Below are 19,354 nucleotides of genomic sequence, written 5' to 3' on the forward strand. Positions count from 1 at the left end.
GTTCAAATGCTGTTCTGAAAAATATAATTTATGATTTATTTTTCAAAAATGTCCCGGACAGAGTAAACTTTTACTTTTGAAACTTCAAAAACATGTTAAACAATAAATATATTTTAATCATTTCCAGTTTTTTTGTGATTGATTAATCAACATTAATCATGAATTTTTAATCAATGAGCCATTTTTAATCATCAATCATAATCAATAATCACAGACAAAACCAACTTTAATCATTAATCATAATCTTTAATCATCCCAAAAATAAAATTAATCATTAATCATAATCAATAATCACCAAAATTGGAATTTTATTCATCAATCATTAATCATGATTAAAATTTTTGCTAATCATGAACGCTCTGGATGTACCTTTGAGGCAACAAAACTCTTGAACGGGTAAACCTATCAGCATGACTCTTGCACGATTCGAATCGTATTCATGGTGGCTGTGATTATAAGTAAAGAAAGTTGCGAAAATTTACTTAAAAAGTAAGAAAATTGATGAAGTACTGATTTTTGATGACCGGGGAAGGAAACCGACACGATCGAAATGAAACCAATCTAGAGTGCCATGCTATAATGACCTTAACAATTGTCAAACCACCACAACTTGGCAAGACAAAGTTTGCCGGGACAGCTAGTGGTGAATATTTTTCGAAAAATGGTGTTGTAACAATAAAATTTATCGTATTTTTATGATATTTTTTATCAGGGTACAAATCGTTGCGATGCAGAACAAGTGTAAGCCAGCGATTTGTCCACACGCTCGCGTCAGAATACCCATTTTTTCATTGCTATCTCTGTCGCTCTTCAAGAGGCTCCATTTAAAAATACCCATTTATGAGTTGGGCCGCCCAACTTGAAAATGGGTATTTTTAAATGGAGCCTCTTGAAGAGCGACAGAGATAGCAATGAAAAAATGGGTATTCTGACGAGAGCGTGCATACAAGTAAAATTATTTTACTTTTAATGTGGTGGCGCCATCTCTGAGAAAAACAAGCTTTGATTTCTTACTGTTGCAAAAACTTGTCAAATTTTGCAACTAGCGGACTTGCAACTAAGGGTCTGTGTCAATTGACGAATTAAAATTAATTTTCACTTAAACTTGACAGTTCGATAATTATTTCCTTAGGAGAACTGTCAAGTTTAAGTGTTGAACTGTCAAATTTAAGTAAAAATTAATTTTAATTCGCCAATTGACACAGACCCTAAAAAGCGTTGCAACGATCGGGTTTGCAATGAGTGAACGCCCGCTGTATTGGTTGAAATCCTGGTTGAAATACCTTATTTAATATGTATGTTCAAAAACTTTATTACTACCGTATTATTTTATCTATGAATCCAAAGGCAAATTGTACCGAACGTGCATCTCTTTCACAGTTGCTCCCTCCATCACTGCCAGCGCTCCCAGAACCTTCTGTGTCGCATCCTTAATGTCATTGTACTGATGCATCAGCTCCATCAGCTCTGCTTTGTCTCCTTCGTTTGGGCTTTGAGCTTTTTTATCTGATTGTTTCTTCTCGTTCTGCGCTCCGAGTGATGACGATTTGTCTGACATTTTTGCAAAACTGTCAAGATTATAGCCCGTATGGTTTTGACTTCAACTTTCGCCTTAACACAGCACCCCTGCACCGTTGTGTAGACTTTCGGGATTTTCTGACAGCTGCCCTTCAGCCGGCCCTTTTCGAGCACCGTGCGCGAGAACAACAAACGTCAAAGTGCACGAACCTGTCCTCTGCTGGCTGCAGGCAAAAATCTTTCAAAAGTTTTCTGATGAACGTGAAAGTGTCCTCCAGTGCTGTGGAAAATTGCTAATTTACACCTGTAAATCCGGAACCAAAGTGAGTAACCTGTGCCAATTGGATGGGGTTGGGAACCTACCTGCCCGGTGTACGCGATTTGGTGCCTTGGGAAGCGACGAAAATGTGGTTTTGCGTCGAAAGAAAAGTCTTCTCCAACTATACGCCTCCTGCCTGCTGCCTGGCTGACGGTCAAGATGTGTGTACCGTGCAGTGGGGTAAACGACGAAAGGACGGACGGACGGGGTACTGCAAAAAAAAGCACCCATCAGAAGCAATGTGGAACATAGACTTTTTTTACGTGTGCGCGGAGATTCAATCATCATGTGCATGCACATGAAGCCAGCCAGTGTGCAGGGGAAAAATAGTAATGTCACCCGTGTGTGTTTGCAGTCTACGAAGGTAGGCTTCGTCTTTGGCGAGTTGCAGCAGCAGCAGCAGCAGTGCACCAGATTGTTGGGAAATCTCAATCCGTCAGGATAGAATCGGTTTGTTTATTAATTTTGAATTTGCTAAGACATTGCATTTGGCGAAAGAAAATGTGAAAATTGCTTCATTGTCATTTAAATGGCATTGAAATAATTCTGAGTCAAACATCTTTGAAAGATGCTCTTATGAATCATACCCAAGCACCAGGATTCTTTGTTTGGAATCAAATGATATTGTTTTCAAATTCCTGTTTTTGATTATTAGGTAAACATGAATGAGTAGCAGTTTTATATCGCCCACGATTCGATTCTTGCAAGGCGACAATTTGTTATCTTTCTTCTTGTTCTTCTTGGCGTAACGTCCCCGCTGGGACAAAGCCTGCTTCTTAGTCTAGTTTTCTATTTGCATTTGCACTTCTACAGTTATTAACTGAGAGCTTTTGCTCTGCCAACGGCCATTTTTGCATGAGTTTATCGTGTGGCAGGCAAGAAGATACTCTATGCCCAAGAAAGTCAAGGAAATTTTCTTTACGAAAAGTTCCTGGACCAACTGAGAGTAGAACCCGTCACCTCCAGCATGGTCATGCTGAATACCCACGCCTTCACAGCTCCTTATTTATTATTTTTATACTTACTTACCTTACCGGTCAGGCTAAGGCCGGGGTGGCCTCTGCTGTACATAGTAGCCGCCTCCATTCCACTCGGTCCATGGCTGTTTGTCTCCAGTTCCGCACTCTGCGTAGGGTCCGCAGATCGTCCTCCACTTGGTCGACCCACCTAGCTCGCTGCGCTCGACGTCTTCTTGTACCGGTCGGATGACTCTCGAGAACCATTTTAGTCGGGTTGCTATCCGACATCCTGATGACGTGACCCGCCCACCGTAGCCTCCCGATTTTCGCGGTATGGACGATGGTTGGTTCTCTCAGCAGCTGATGCAGCTCGTGGTTCATTCGCCTTCTCCAAGTCCCGTCTTCCATCTGCACTCCGCCGTAGATGGTACGCAACACCTTCCGTTCGAAAACTCCAAGGGCGCGTTGGTCCTCTGCACGTAGGGTCCATGTTTCGTACCCATAGAGGACGACCGGTCTAATCAGCATTTTGTAGATAGTTAACTTCGTGTTACGGCGAACTTTATTCGATCGTAGAGTTCTGCGGAGTGCAAAGTAAGAACGATTTCCTGCCACAATGCGCCTCTGAATTTCTCTGCTGGTGTCGTTGTCGACGGTTACCAGTGAGCCCAAGTACACAAATTCCTCAACGGCCTCGATTTCATCACCGTCGATATAAATTCGGGGTGGCGGACGGGGTAATTTCTCCCTGGAGCCCTTTGCCATCATGTACTTTGTCTTCGACACATTGATGACTAATCTGATTCGCCTGGCTTCACTCTTTAGTTGGATGTACGTTTCCGCCATCGTCTCAAATTTACGAGCAATAATATCAATATCATAAACGAAACCAAGCAGCTGAACCGACTTCGTGAAAATCGTCCTACTCGTGTTTATCCCCGCTCTCCTTACTACACCCTCTAACGCATTACTGAACAGAGAGCACGAAAGACCATCACCTTGCCGTAACCCTCTGCGAGATTCAAAGGGACTCGAGTGTGTCCCTGATACTCGAACTACGCACATCACTCGATCCATCGTCGCCTTAATCATATCAGTTTATCCGGGATTCGATGATGTAGTATTAGTGTATCCATCTAGACAAGAAAATCGGCTACAACAAATTTCCGGAAATTCTGTCCGGGTTTCTTTCTGGAATTTCTTTGGAAATACGTCTTGAAATTCCTCCCAGTGTTTTTTACACGATTCCTTCAGTATTTTTAACGCCTTTTGTCTTGATATTCCTTTTTGGATTTCTTCCGGAGGTTCGAACAGTTCTTTCCGGGATTCTTACTTGAGACTCTTCTAGGATTCCAAAATTCCAATTGATTTCTTCTAGAATTTTTACATACAGAATTTCATATCATACAGAATTTCTCTAGAATTTTTTCTTGTATTGCCCCCAGAGTTCCCGTGGGTTTCTATCAGGATTTATCCCGAGATCTCCAAACGAGTTTCTCGCAGGATATACCGCAGATGTTGTCACGGAATGTCTGTTATTGTTTCTCCCGGGCTCTTGAAGGTGTTATTCCTGGGATTTCTACTAAAGCTCCTCCAACGGTTTGGAGCAGTTTTTTCACTAATTTTCTGCAGGAATTCGTGCTCCTGCAGGATTTTTTCCAACAGTTTTTCTCGCAATATTTATCTTCTGCGACTACTTACTAGATTTTTATAAGAAATTCTCGGAGAAATATCTGAAGGAATTCCAACGTGAATTCCAATCAAATTTTGCGAAAATCTCAGCAAAGACTTATTGGAGAAATCTCGAGAGAAACTACGAAAGAAATCCTAAGAAAAAGTGGGACATCTCGGAAAAAAAATCTGGGACTAATCTCAGAAGGCAGCAATTTTAAGTAGGAACTCTTAAAACCTCTAAAAGTAATCCCGGGAGAAACTTACGTTCAAAATTCCACAAAGAAATCCACGAGAAATATCTGAAAATTGTCTCTGGAAGAAATTTCTGAAAGAACTTCTGCAAAATTCCCTAGGGAAACTCTTGGAAAACTATCCCAAAACCACTAAGAGCAATATCGGGAAGAACTTTTGAAAAATTTTGGAATGATCTCCTGGAGGAATCCTGCGAGACACTCTCGAAGAAAGTTTGGCGGGTGAGGGGGGGGGTGGTATTTGGTTACATATTCTAGCAGAGACCCCGTGAAAAACCTCGAAAAATCTGAAATCGTGAAAAATCTCGGAAGGAGCTATTTATGGAAGCAAATACGTAAAAACCTCTGAATATTCTTGGAAAAATTGTAGAAAGCCAGAAAACAAAAAAATCTTTGATAATTTCAAGGAAAAACTGCGAGAAACTGGAAATGAATTTAAAATAGGAATTCTGAAAGGATATGAAAGAAGAATTATGTGTAGAATTTCGAAATCTCAACATTATTACACCATCAGCACAAAGTTAAAACATTGAAGTTCAAATTCAAAACTGTTTGTGGAATTTAACGGTCACAAGTCTGTGGAATTACTGATTGAACTCCTGAATGTTTTTTCCAGATTTTTTAGAGCATTTGGATGTCATTGTAGGTGGAAATGTTAAAGCAATTTATTGCAATTAGCCAAAAAGAACTTTGGGTAAAGTTTAGAAATATTCCTCAACCGATTTTTGCAATGAATTCGAAAGAGTTTTGTTAGACAGTTTTTGAAAGAATTCGGTGATTTGGTAAAATCTCTTGGATTATAAATCTTGCGCATTTCTCCTTAAAATGTTTAACTTAAGTTTTGGGGATATTTCTGTATACCCGCATAATCATGAACAGTATTTGTACTGTTCGCCATACTGTTCACAACTATTTAACAGTACCTCAACAGTATAGTATAGCGCCCATAGCAACAATAAACCAACACTACCATAAACGGTTTCAACAGTGTGGTAGATGGTTATCGAGCAAATTACAATATGTGGAATTGGCGGTTAAGTTGTGTTACAATAAGAAATCGTCCATTTTCTCTAACAAAATTTTTCGATTACAGTTTGGCAGAAGGTCAACATACTATCCATTTTTTGCTTAGTTCACTGTCAAGCAAACAGTTCTAGATCAGTTCACCTATAAACTTAGAATGAAAAAAAAGGATGTTTGTGTAAGAATTGCTTTATAGTAGATTATGGTTTCCGTTCGAATCCGCTGTTATTCGTCGCTGAGCTGATGCGTTTAGCGACGAAAAGCAGCGAATAAATGCGTGTTTTCCGGTCAGCAAAAGAAATTTCATTCCCCTTGATTATGTTGTTCTATTGGCGGAGGGGGGAATAAAAAACAAATATGTATTACTCAGTTGAATCATATATTTTGAAAAACATTATTGAATTAAATTAAATTGTCCGCTTATTGTGTAAGATGTACCTACTCATTTTACTCCACGTATCCCTGAACCGAAAAAACGAAAGAAGTAACTCTGAAGTTGATTCCGTTGAAGACGTACCTGCGTACCTGTGTAGCTGATTTACTATTACGTGAGAGGCGGAACACTGCCGGATACCGATTGTTTTTCATCCTCTTTCTCGCCCATTACTGTGAGCCAAGCGGGTCAGTTTAGCTCAGGAAATTCCACCTGTTTGCATCCTTATCGAGGTGGTAACGTAGCGCTTCTGCTCGATGAGCCCATAGGCCGTCTCGGTGGTGCATTTTCCCGATGAAGCCTGGTGAATTTGCTGGAATAATACGCGCTTATTAAAATGAAAATCGAATACATATTTGTTTTATAAAATTGAAATGTGCGAAAAACTTACCTAAATCCTATAAAATTTGTGAGATTCTAGATTTTTGCCAAGATATTTGATGATTCACACCGGTAAACAACAAAGCCCACAATTGCACTGCAGCAAAACGACTTTTTTTCAATACATGTTTCTTACAAACACAGCTGAGTGCAACTGTTTGCCATAGTGTCAAAAAATTGTAATACACCTTTTTTTACGTCCATGCTTGACTGAGCGACAAAAAATTCTACCGCTAAGACAATGAGCAAACTCAACAGTTTTATATTTTTTAAAACATCTTCGTGATTAGGAAAAGTGTACAAAAATATAAAAATGTGTATTTTGATCATTATTTTGTCGGTAGAATTTTTTTTCGCTAAGCCAATAGTGGACGTAAATCAAGGTTCAGGTGTATATGGTAAAATGTGCACGTGTGAGTGTGTTGCACAGCAACTGTTAGACTTAGGGTTATTCTATATTGCCACAATGTATAACGAGTTTTCATCCCCATATGATTGTACAGTGATCGAACACTACAATAAATTGTTACAATTTGGTATATTTCGCATTCACCGTTTTTTGTTATCGCGAATTGTGAGTCTTATGTTGTTTTACATGAAGGCAACATTTTGGCATACATTAACGTTAACCGTTAGAAGACATTAATTGGCTTCTTTAGCGGTGTTGAGATAATTCCATATTCTGAATCTGCATGCCAAACTGAGCCGAAATCCAAATTTTCATGAATTTTAGTGCCCGGGAACCTATTTTAAAATCAGTTTGAAGTTTGTATGGGAGCGATTTGTCGAATCACCCCTCGTCGCATTTTGTACTGGGCGGAGCTGTCAAACAGTTGCCCAGCTGTCAAAAGGTCATTTGAAAAAATCTCTTTGAAATTGTTTTTAGGTATCAAAATAAAGTTCTAAAAATCTGAAAAAAATCATAGTGGCTCAGAAAAAGTAGCTCACTCGTTTAAAAATATAAAATCATTGATTTTTTCTAAATTAAAAAACCCAATTGTTTGGAACCTAATGCCGTTTTTCTTTTTGATCCAGTTCCAACCTGGGTTGGAACTGGATGAGATCACAGTTTCAACCCCAACCCGACTTCGGTTTCGCTTGTACTAAAGTTTGTTTGAGTTTGTTTGCACATTTTCCGCCAATCCAGTTCCAACCCAGGTTCAAAAAGAAAAACGGCATAAGACAAATTGTAAATTCCTATGCGGATAATTTTTGAGAAATATAAAATTTTTATCAAATTTGGGCTAATTTTGGGTATCAACATTTAGAATTTCCCCCTGGAAAAAATTGGAAAACTCAGGGAATTTTATTTTATCTTAAGTAGGCACCCTGCATCAATACATCTTTTTTGATCATTTAAATGAGACTTCACAAACTTTGCGTTTCAGGAATCATCAACTGGAATCTCTTTACTGATCTAGTTGCGGGCAAATTTCATGAATACTTACCATCACTTGACAATCCAAGTGATTAAGATGATGCCGTTGATACTACAACCCTACAACGTTCTTCATCATGGAAGCTTTCAAAGAAGCTTGCCCTCTGCTGTCTGTAAAGACCACAAAGAAAAATCCTTGGTGGAACTGTGATCTGGCGAAGCTCAGGAAACAATGTAACAATCCGGTCTGCTGAACGATCCGGCTGGAAAAAAAAAAACCTTTGTACAAATATTTCCAGTCTGAGTGATCCCAGTCGATTGAACAAAATCCTTGCAAAATCTAAAGATTTCCGAGTGAATGAACTTCGTGTGCCAAATGGCGATTTTATTTCCCCGGATGTGTTGATTCACACTTCCCCAGAGGTGTTCACTGCGTCTTTGTAGGTGCCTGATGATTCATTTCCTACCGTACAGGCACAAAACTTTGCGCTGTGCCAAACATTGCGCATTCGAGTGATTACCACTCCATTGAAACGATTGAAACCATTTCTTCTACAGTCATATTTTTCAGACATGCCCGCTATCACTAGCTAGCCATGGAGTACTAGAGAAGTTTGCATATTGCAAAATTGTCTGAAGAATTTTTGAAAAGTGCACAAAGTTTTACGGTAATTGTTGAGATCGACTGAATAATCTCGCATCTCTCGCCGTTCTGCTTGCTCACCGATATGGATTTTCAATATGCGATCGCATCCGTTGAAGCACAAAGACAGACATTAGAATTAGAATTAATTGTAGTCGTCATTTTGTATACATGTCGCGTCATTGTCGTGTACCTAATCTTTCATATTAATAAAGTTACTTTTTAATATGTTTTACGTTTACACCTGGAGTCTTACTACACTGCCATGTGTCTCGGCCACCCAGAACTCCAGGTCGTAACACTAAGGAGCATCCTTGGGAGCAGTAGCGTATGATATAACTTGCATTTAAATAATGCTCAGCTAAAAATAAATTCGGCAATCTCATGTGCACACGGAACAGCTGGACACCAAAGATAACTGAACTAAAAAAAACCAATCACACCCGTATCAACTAATTTGCCTATTTTGTTTTTCAGATGTCCAACAACGCAGCCCATCGGCATCGGTATAAAAATGTTGGCCTGGACTCGACAGAGATGCGTCGACGGCGTGAAGAGGAGGGCATCCAGTTGCGCAAGCAAAAGCGCGAGCAGCAACTCATCAAGCGGAGAAATGTGAACGTCGCAGATGAGCTTGACCAGGACGCCATTCTAGCTGTAAGTTTCGCCACGTTCCTGTTATCACCGTTTTCTTGTAACGAATTGTTTCCCTACAGGATGAACCCCAGACGACCGACACGCATCCCCTGATCAAACCGGAAACCATCCAAGCCCTGTACAGTGCTACGGTGGAAGACCAGCTGGCAGCTACACAGAAGTTCCGGAAGCTGCTCTCCAAGGAACCGAATCCCCCGATAGATCTGGTCATTCAGCATAATATAGTTCCGCGGTTCGTCGAATTTCTGGCTAACACATCCAACTCGACGCTGCAGGTAAGTCGACGTTCTGCCTTCAGTTTCAACGGGTTGTTCAATGGTATTCTCTTGCTCCAGTTTGAAGCTGCCTGGGCCTTGACCAACATCGCTTCCGGCACGTCAGAGCAAACCAGCGTCGTGATAGGAGCCGGCGCCGTTCCGATCTTCATCAAACTGCTGGAAAGTCCTCACATCGACGTACAGGAACAGGCCGTCTGGGCGTTGGGCAATATTGCGGGTGATTCTCCCGAGTGCCGGAACTTTGTTCTGGACGCCGGCGTGCTGGAACCACTGCTACAGTAAGCTCCAAGCTACGGTATGGTATGAAGTTCTATGATTCTGACGTCCTTTTTTTTTATTTCAGTGTTCTGAACTCGTCCACCCGGTTAAATCTAACACGGAATGCAGTTTGGGCCCTGTCCAACTTGTGTCGCGGAAAGAACCCCCCACCAGATTTCTCCAAGGTGGAGAAAGGGTTACCCATTTTGGCCCGGTTGATGTTCCACAGCGATGTGGAAGTTCTGGGCGATGCCGTTTGGGCTGTGAGCTATCTATCCGATGGACCGAACGATAACATTCAGGCAGTTATCGAGGCCGGTTGCTGTCGGAGGCTGGTCGAATTGTTGCTGTAAGTTGGGTTTTGGGGGGACTCCGTGTACATAATACTTATTCCAAATTCATTGCCTTTGCAGACACAACAATAACAACGTGGTTTCGGCGGCCCTGCGGGCAGTCGGCAACATCGTCACCGGCAACGACACCCAGACACAGCTAATTCTCAACTGCAATGCCTTACCGTGTATCCAGCAGCTACTCAGTTCGCCAAAGGAAACCATCCGGAAGGAGGCCTGCTGGACCATCTCGAATATAGCGGCCGGCAATCGGCATCAGATCCAGGCCGTCATCGACGCCAGCATCTTCCCGAGCATTATCGATCTGCTGTCGAAGGCGGACTTCAAGACACGGAAAGAGGCGGCCTGGGCGATCACGAATGCCACCAGTGGTGGTACTGTGGATCAGATCAAATACTTGGTGAGTACCCGGGGCTTTTATCATATGTTACGAAAAAAAAAAAATAACACTGAACCAGAAGAACGACACTCTTACCCGAGCGTGCGACGTTATGTACTGTGAATATTGCGTAACTCACTGGGTCAAACCGTTCCCCGCCATCTTACAGGGTGTCTACTACCTGGAAAAACCTGGAAAACCTGGAATACTCAGGGAATATCTTGAGTACTCAGGGAAATTTTACTCCGATAAAAAAAAACATTGGATCGTATGAATAAAAGCCTGGTAGTAAAAATCCATATAGAAATTTCGCTACAAGGATTTTTTCCAGAAATTCCGTCAGTGTTTCTTCTGGAAATACCTCCTGGAATGTCTCCTAGGATTTCTTATAAAATTCCTTCCGCATTTTTAACGCTATTTTTCTTGGTATTCCTTTTTGATTTTTTTCCGGAAAGGTGTACTTCCGGATTCCTTCCAGGATTCCTGAATTCCAACCGATTCCTCCTGGACTTTTTCACGGGAATACTATTTCTTCCCGGAGTTCCTCCAGTGTTTTGCTCAAAGAAATCTTCTTATGATTTCTACCAGAATTTATCCCGAATTCTCTATAAGAATTTCTGTCGGGATAAATATGGAATTTCTTTGGGAATTTCTCATAGAAATTTTACACGATTCCTTTCGGTGTTCCTCTTGGGGTTCTCCCAGAAGATCTTTCCAAAATTTCTTTCGGAGTTGCTAAAGGAGTTATTCCTGGGGTTTCTGCTTATGTTCCTCCAAGGGTTTCTGCAGGAGTTTTCACGAATTTACTGCAAGAATTTCCAAGAGGTTTCTTTCATTTTTTCCTGTGATATCTTCAAACAATTGCTTCGGGCTTTCTTCGAGATATTCTTCCTGGTCTCCTACAGGAGTTTCTTACTAGTTTTCGCGAGGTTTATTTTGAAGTTTTGCCTGAGATTTCTCTCGGAGTATCTCCTGGAACTTCTGTCAGAAGATTCTTTCCGATGCTGGTCATGAGATGTCTCTCAGAGTTTTTCTTAATTTATCCTGGACTTTCTCCTAAGATTTTTTTTCAGAGTGCCTTCTGGGATTTCCACAGGAGTTATTGCTGATATTTCTCATTGAATTCTTTCAGAGCCAGGCTGTTCCTTGATATTCTCCAGATTCCAGATATTCTCTGCATTATTCCCAAATTTCTTCCCGGAATCTTTACCAGAAATAATCCCGAATTAATTAATTAATAATTCCTAAATTTTGAATTTTTAGTTGACAGGGTGGCCACCGAACCGGGAAAAACGGGAAAAAGACGGGAATTCGGAACGACCGGGAAAAAAGCGGGAAAAAGCCGGGAATTTGGAATGATTACCGGGAAAATTGTTGCTAAGAATAACTTGATGTGCATATTTTAATGTTTACACCTCATCGAAAATCTGCAAAATCAAAGCCAAACCAAAATACTCCTGGGATATTTCTGCGAAATCCCAAGGAATTCGCCTGTGCAATCACTTGGAATTTCCTTAAAACAGAACTTGGGATTCTTCAAGAAGTTTCTTTTAGAATTCCTCTAGGTTTTTGTACCGCTTAATTATCTCTTGGAATTCGATGAGATTTTTTCGAGGAAAGAGATTCTTACATCTGAGATTTTTTCAAAAGTTTTTTTTTTTGATTAACCCGTGTCCTTTCTTAAATTTATTCTAGTTTTTTTTCAGGGATTCTTTCCGAAATTTCATCAGAAATCTTAATAGGGTGACAATGGGTATTATCGGCAGGTTTGTTCTCTTCGTCATGGGGGGTTTTTGTCAGCCAAATTGCCTGAAACTTGGCCATATAATTCATCTTAGTTGGGAAAGATTTGAGGCCAACTCTGAGTTCAATAGGTTTCAAAAACCCCCAAAGACGAAGAGAACAAAACAGCCGAGAATAGGTAATTTCCCCTAGATAAGAAAATCAAAACCACTAAACTGGGTTTTAATCAAGACAACCTATTGCAATTTATTCAAGAGTTCCTTTTAAGGTTCATCAAGATTTTCCTTCCGCAATTGCAACAGGAGTTGCTTCAATCTTCAAAATTACCTACGGGAATTCTTCCAGGATTATTTTTTTTAAATCCCTCCAGAATTTTTTTCCTTTTCTTCCTGGAGCTTCCTCTGGGGTTTCCCTAGAATTTTCCTCTGGAATTCCTCCGAAAGCTTTTTCTTAGAAATCAATCGGGAGTTCTTTCTGGGATTCTTTACAGAGTTTCTTCTAGTATTTCTCCAAGATATCATTCTGTTACTCATCCATCTCCACGAGTTCTTTGCACGATTTCTGTAGGAGTGCCTTCTGAAAGTTTTATTTTGAAAACTTCCAAGAGATTTTGCTGAATTTTATCTTTATTTTACATTTGCTTTTGGAATTTCTCCAGTGTTTCTTACTGCGTTTCCTTCAAGAGTTATTCTTGGGCACCCTCCAGGAGTTTGTTCAAAGAAACCCCAGGAGTTGCTTATGAAAGTTGCTTTTGGAGTTGCTCCAGGAGTTGCTTTTGAGCATCCTTCAGAAGCTCCCTCTGCAAATCACCCAGGAGTTCCTTCTGGATGATCACCCAAAATTTCTTACAAAAACTTTACGATAGCTATTTCTGGGAATACTCCAGAATCCTGAAAATCAAATTACTGCGGGAGTTTTGTAATCGAGAATTCTTCCAGTTCCTTGGGAAACTTTCTAGACATGTGGGAGATTCTTTTGGGAATCCTTCAGGAGTTCCAGGAGAAATCCCTAGATCGAATTGATGATCCCAGACTAAAAGTTCTATTCCCTAATTGTCAACAGACTGACTAAAATCCTAAATTCCCTAAAGGAACCTCTTCCAGAATAATTCCATTAACTCTCGAGCGGTCGCGCTGTTGTTTTGTACAACACGTTGAAAAAATCTCGCTTTTTGTGTTCAGTATTAGCGTGGTGCTGGCGGTGGTGGCCAACCGCGCTAGTTATGGACGGTTAGAGGAATCAACAAAAGACATACAAGGTAGAATCGCTAACAGAAGTTACTGAAGAAATCCAAGATAGTATTTTTGGAATAATCGAAATATGAAATCTCGGACAAAACTTTGTAAGAATCTCCAGATGTAAGTTTTTGGGGGACATCCTGGAAAAATCCCCGGAAACAACACCAATGAAGTTGCATTAGGGCACCTACGCGAATGAATGAAATTAAAAAAAAAATGGTTCGATTATCCTCCATGTCCCGGATAATCGAGTGCGACCTTTGCTGATTTTATATGCACATCTTACCTATTATAGATCTGTCCTAGCTACCACTTCTACACTTGTTTTTTTAAGTACAAGAAAATAAGTAAAATAATGAGTGAGGAAAAGCTTGAATTATGCACTATTTGGAGCTGAATGAAAATATGTTGTAAGTAATTGTGTAGCATACGCCTTTTATGTCATCATTGGTAGTTATTTCCATTTTTTCCATAGATGCATTACGTCAAGAATAATATTAAACTATAAATATCTAGTACATAGTATTCACAGGATTGCAAGTGCATTTTAACATGGTACTTATCATCTATATGAACGAAAATTCGGCGTTACCTACTAAAAAAATGTGCATTTTAAAAACCGGGAAAATTTCATAAATCGTACCGGGAAAACCGGGAAAAAGACGGGAATTTCAAAACTGATATTTAGTGGCCACCCTGAGTTGAATTCCTAAAATAAACTATTGGATATTTAGCTATCCCGGAAAACCACTAAAAATACACGGACACTGGCTTCCGCCGGCAGCTGTACTGCTTGAACGAAACTTAACACGGAGTGGCTACGGATAAAAAGCTATTCTCGTAAAAAAATCGCTCAGAGCGGGAATCGAACCCTCATCCATCCGGACTCTAACCGCATGGCTACGAGGCTCAACCAATGGCATTCTTGACGAAACTTTGAATTGTTTTGGATGGATCTTCAGGAGGAATCCAGCAAGAATCTCTGGAAGTATATCGGAAAACTTTTGCAAGAAGTATCGGGACGTACTCAAACAGATATCTTGTGAAAGGATCTTTCGGAAAGCCAGGAAGACACTTTGGAAGAAATTCCGGGAATTACGCTCCGAAATCTTGAAAGAATTTTTGAAGAGCAGGAGGAAATTTGGGTTATTTTTTGTATTATAAATTTTCAAAATTTCATCTGGAAAAACCTGGAAAACTCAGGGAATTTTATTTTGAGTTATGAGTAGACATCCTGTCTTAGCAAACTACAGTAGAATCACTTGGCATAATACAGGATCACACGATGAAGGAGACTTGCTCCGCCAAAGCTTCTCGTAGACTTTTGTTCATTAACATTTTTTTTGAAAATGTGTACTTTTGCCAAAACCCTTCATCCCTCCTTTAAGTCTACGTAGTTCATAGACAGGGCCTTGTTGAAATGCGTCCCTAGTAGGACATAGCAGCTGAAAGTTTCAGAAGTAGCGGCCAAGTAATTCGGCCAAAGAAACGATAAAGGAAAGGGTCCGATCAGGGAGTTTGCTTTGACGTCGATCCAATTGAGAAGCAGTTAGAAGAGCAGCAACTCTGTGTGAAATCGATGACGAAGAGGAAGAAGCTACTCGCTCGGCAAAAATCATGGAAAAAATAGCAACTAAAGCAGGAAAAGACGATGCGTGAGCTAGAATCACAGTGAGATAAAGGAACAGCAGTTGAAGCATGAGCAGAAGCTGCAAGCCGCTCTACTGGCGGCGGAAAAAAAGTTTGTGAAGAAGCGGAACGCAACCCGGAGGCAGTTTTCGAGCACCGTACATCGAGTCAACACATTGAAAGGCCAAGAACGCACTGTTGGCGATGCTTCGGGGACCCTTCGAAGAAGGAATTGCGGGAGTGGTTGAACGATCAGGATGCAACAGTCGACAAGCCGTCGGCCATTGATTCTCGAGGAGCGTGCCCAAAAGCAGAGGACCCACTTAGGCTGTGAACCGTTTCGCTTGTTCGTTTAACTTTTAGTTAAAATTTGACACTTCAATAGTTATTTTGAAAATAACCCTACTCCCGAGCAGGGTTAGCCTTGACAGTTCGATAGTTATTTTTTGTTCGCAATGATTTGGCTGCGTACTGTATTTTGTTCCAAATAACTACTCGTCTGTCACATTTCAAATGGGCCACCCTCGTAGTTATTTTTTAACCATCCGATGGAAAATAACTACCAAAGTGTCAAATTTTAACTAAAAGTTAAACGAATAAGCGAAATGGTTCACACCCTTAAAGAGGATTGCTTGAAACAAATTCGCATGCCAAAGGCAATGCTGAAAGTGCCATTGATAACTAATTTTGAAGCTGACACAAGTGAACACAGCGACAACGACAGCATCGTCGACAGCGACAAGTCGTTCAAAGACTTTCGTGCGGAGAGCAGCTGGTGTGGCAGTCTGAGGAGAAACAGAATCAATTCTGTAGACGGGCGGGGGCCAAAAGTTGACAGAATCTGTGGAAGCAGTTAGACGACCATGCGGGAAACAGCTCGCATAGTCACTTGCGGAAAAACAGAGTTGTTTACGGGCGAAGGTCAATCTTTGGTGGAATCTCCAAGGAACAACTACTTGCTCGAAAAGCAATGTCACAAAACCTAACTGTTGTTCATCAGCAGCTTCGAATACACAACGGCATGTGGACAGACAGCAACACTAAAGCTGGACAGAATGGAGATCGACTGTCGCAACCCTGAGCCGGATGAGTTACCAGCCGGGGATGTTCTGGCAGTACTGCACGAGTGCCGGTTAACAAACAGTATGCTTTGGGCGAAGAATCAGCGCAAGAGTCTCTTGACAAGTGACAGGACGATTGGTGAGAATGTCTCAGGTGAGAATAAGAGAGAAACAGAAGACTCAACAATCGTTCTAATAGTTACTTAGGTGACTTTGCTATCAGATCTCAGATACGATGGATGGAGCATGCTTCGAAAATGCCACAGAATAACCCTGCAAAGTTGATTTGCAACTCATCCAGTTGACACAAAAAAAACGTGGGCACTCCAAGTGAGGCGTGATCAGGCAAACATTGGGGGTGACCGAGGTTGCAGAGCTGTAGACGCAAACCGACATCAAATAAGATGACATATTGTTGATGCAGTCTGTTTACGCTTATGTCCTTCCCCTCAACAATTGGAACTGGTCCTGTCCTTCCCCCCATCGATTTCAAGCTAGTCGAATGTCAACAACATCCGCCTCCGTTCGAGCATAGTCGACGGCGAAAACCCAGAGGAAAAATTTTGTTAGTTTAAGGACAAACGTCTTGAAATCCCGCTTGAACTGTGCATCAGAACTTCAAACGCACAAATCTCAAGCAGCAAGCTTCAAACAACAGTGCATTTTATTATTTTGTTCTTGCTCACTTGTAATAAGCTTAAAATAAGAAGATCAGGTGCGCTGGTTTTGTTTACGAAGAGATTTGTGCACTCGAAATCGTGAGTAGGTGCCAAAGTCGGCCATTATAGCGGCCATTTTGGGATCCTAACAAGTCTGTCCTTAAGCGTAGCCATTGTAGAGAAACGATGCAATAAAACTACAGTGCGCAAAATCGAGTGTTATTCCACGTTTTATTTCGTTTTCCGACTCGGATTTCGGTTTCCTCCGTTGCCTGCTACGGTGTTCGAGTTTCGTGTTTGGCATTCCCGCGTACACAGTCATAGTTTAACATACTTAATATAACTTAATAAATAATCAAACGCGTGAAAAACTAGCAACCAAAATAAAATTCACGCATAAAAATAAGATAATAGAACAAAAAAAATGCAATGAGCATCTCTTCGCTATTGAAAACACTTACGACCCAAAACTCTTCTTTTGTCCACAGGTTCAAGCAGGCTGTGTACCTCCCATGTGTGAACTGCTCACCGTGATGGACCCGAAGATTGTGACGGTCGCCCTGAACGGATTGGAGAACATACTCAAGGCAGGCAACCAACACAAGGTCAAACCAAACCCCTATGCCGTTCTGATTGAGGAATGCTACGGTAAGTTGCTGTTGGGTCTGGGTCTCTGAATAACCATTTAACAATCGTTTATTCCCTAGGTTTGGACAAAATCGAATTCCTGCAGTCGCATCAGAACACCGAGATCTACGAGAAGACCTTCAACATCATCCGGACGTACTTCAGCAATGACGAGGAGGACGTGGCCGTCGCCCCGTCCACCGAGAACAATCAGTTCCAGTTCAACGCCGATCAATCTGTGCCAATGGACGGTTTCCAGTTCTAGGTAGCATCACCACAGTTCTACGTTTAGCTTTACCGTTCTTCTTCTGAGTATGCAAAAACAACCCCTGACTCTGTTTTCCTCTAATACCGTGTACACATTGTACACAGACACATTGTTCGGCGTTCGAGCGGTTCCGTTGTTGGTTCCGGTTGATCAAAAAACAATAACGCGATGTAGATACCCGGAGACACAAACAAGCATGGTGGTGACGATGACGAATAATCCTCAACTAGAAATCCGGAACTTGATGCAGACATTCAACCAGAACACATTCACAAGACTTTTGTGTCCTAGATGTGCTTGTGATTACAACGACGATCACTAGACTCTACTAGACTCTTCCAGATTGTCCCGAAGACTTTTTCGAATACCTAAAATTGGATTACCGACTTCGGTTTTAAGATTTCGGTTCGGTTCGGAAAAAAATGTACCGAAGACTTGTAAGACTTTACCCAAGTTCGGTAATGTTACTTTTACCGATCTAATATATTTCAATGTTGGTAATTTATTTTAGTGTGTTACTTGACCCGACCATTGACAAATTGAAAAAGGTTAACAACCTTGCATAAATTACTAGACGATCCATTGTAGGAACAATCTATAGAACCACCAACAGATGACATTCACCCGATGGTCAGAACATAATGATGGCCTTTTGCAATTAACCACCTTTTTTCGAGACCAACACTTCCCTTGAAGACGGAATAACCTATAGAAATATTATCCTTTAGCAAGCCGATAAAGTAACTATATATTTGGGACACATCTAAAATATGATACAGGCATTTGTTCTCCCTCGTCCAGGCTTGTGTGGTTTGGAGGATATCCCCTTGTTTTCCGTGTGGGGAAAGAGCTTACAGGGGGAAGCTTTCTCGTTCGCGGACAAATTCCCAAAACAACCAACCAACCACACACACACATCAGAAATCAAGCAAAACTACCCGTAAAACAACATGATATTTGACTAACAATACAAAAAAATGAAAATGTGATTAGTGTTTAATAGAGAGGTATGATTTGATAAAGGAAACCCGAAATAAACACAGTGTGCAAAACACAGACAAGTAACCAGGAAGTATCGTTGTGAATGTGATTTTTTTTACACCGAACTAGGGTATGTGTACCGTTCCTTGGCCTAATATGCCAGCCGCCTTGACAATTTTGACCATAACTCGTGAAATAATAGCAGTATAAATTATGTGTTCACTCTATCACGCACTCTAGGCAGTGCATGCTTCTGCAATTGGAAGTAAACTAGCGTAAATATTCAAGAATTTACTTAATTACGTTGAAAAGATTCCCATTAACCCTCTCTTTCCCATGGTAGCACAGGTGATCCACTACTTTGCACTGTTCATTTAACTCTAAAACAAAAACGAGCAGAGAATTTTTGACCAAATCTGGCATAATAGTTCATTAAACATATACAAACATCTGACGAAAAACTGGGAATGATCTAACTTATCCTGTATTTGTATGAACAGTGCAAAGTAGTGGATTACCTGTGCTACCATGGGAAAGAGAGGGTTAATTAAGGCCAGGTTCGGAACTCCGTCCGGACCTGGGGCCTTACCTACGCTAAGGGACTTAGCTATCCCCGCAAGTTCCACATCGGTGAACCTCTCCTC

At 41.0% G+C, this 19,354-nt stretch overlaps 1 protein-coding gene and 1 long non-coding RNA gene across 2 annotated transcripts; one reads left to right on the forward strand and one right to left on the reverse strand.

Moving 5' to 3' along the window:
- Window positions 1-1,510: 1,510 nt before the first annotated feature.
- Window positions 1,511-2,231, reverse strand: LOC134288443 (uncharacterized). Its single transcript, XR_009997961.1, has 2 exons — window positions 1,882-2,231; window positions 1,511-1,822 (listed from the first exon to the last, which is right to left on the reverse strand). It is a non-coding gene; the product is annotated as an uncharacterized LOC134288443 (long non-coding RNA).
- LOC109403649 (importin subunit alpha-6) lies at window positions 1,686-18,801 on the forward strand. Its single transcript, XM_062853343.1, has 8 exons — window positions 1,686-1,841; window positions 9,057-9,236; window positions 9,296-9,511; window positions 9,572-9,792; window positions 9,858-10,121; window positions 10,186-10,525; window positions 17,323-17,482; window positions 17,542-18,801. Exons 2-8 carry the CDS (start codon window positions 9,057-9,059, stop codon window positions 17,724-17,726), a joined length of 1,566 nt encoding a protein of 521 aa, XP_062709327.1. The 5' UTR covers window positions 1,686-1,841; the 3' UTR covers window positions 17,727-18,801.
- Window positions 18,802-19,354: the final 553 nt, after the last annotated feature.

Source organism: Aedes albopictus, chromosome 2 (assembly GCF_035046485.1).
Source record: "Aedes albopictus strain Foshan chromosome 2, AalbF5, whole genome shotgun sequence".
Taxonomy (NCBI): Eukaryota; Metazoa; Arthropoda; class Insecta; order Diptera; family Culicidae; genus Aedes; species Aedes albopictus.

Coding starts and splice junctions, on each gene's coding strand:
- LOC109403649 (XM_062853343.1), top strand. CDS start 9,057: ATGTCCAACAACGCAGCCCATCGGCATCGGTATAAAAATGTTGGCCTG. Junction 9,793..9,857: donor GTGCTGGAACCACTGCTACA/GTAAGCTCCAAG, acceptor TTTTTATTTCAG/TGTTCTGAACTCGTCCACCC. Junction 17,483..17,541: donor TCTGATTGAGGAATGCTACG/GTAAGTTGCTGT, acceptor TTTATTCCCTAG/GTTTGGACAAAATCGAATTC.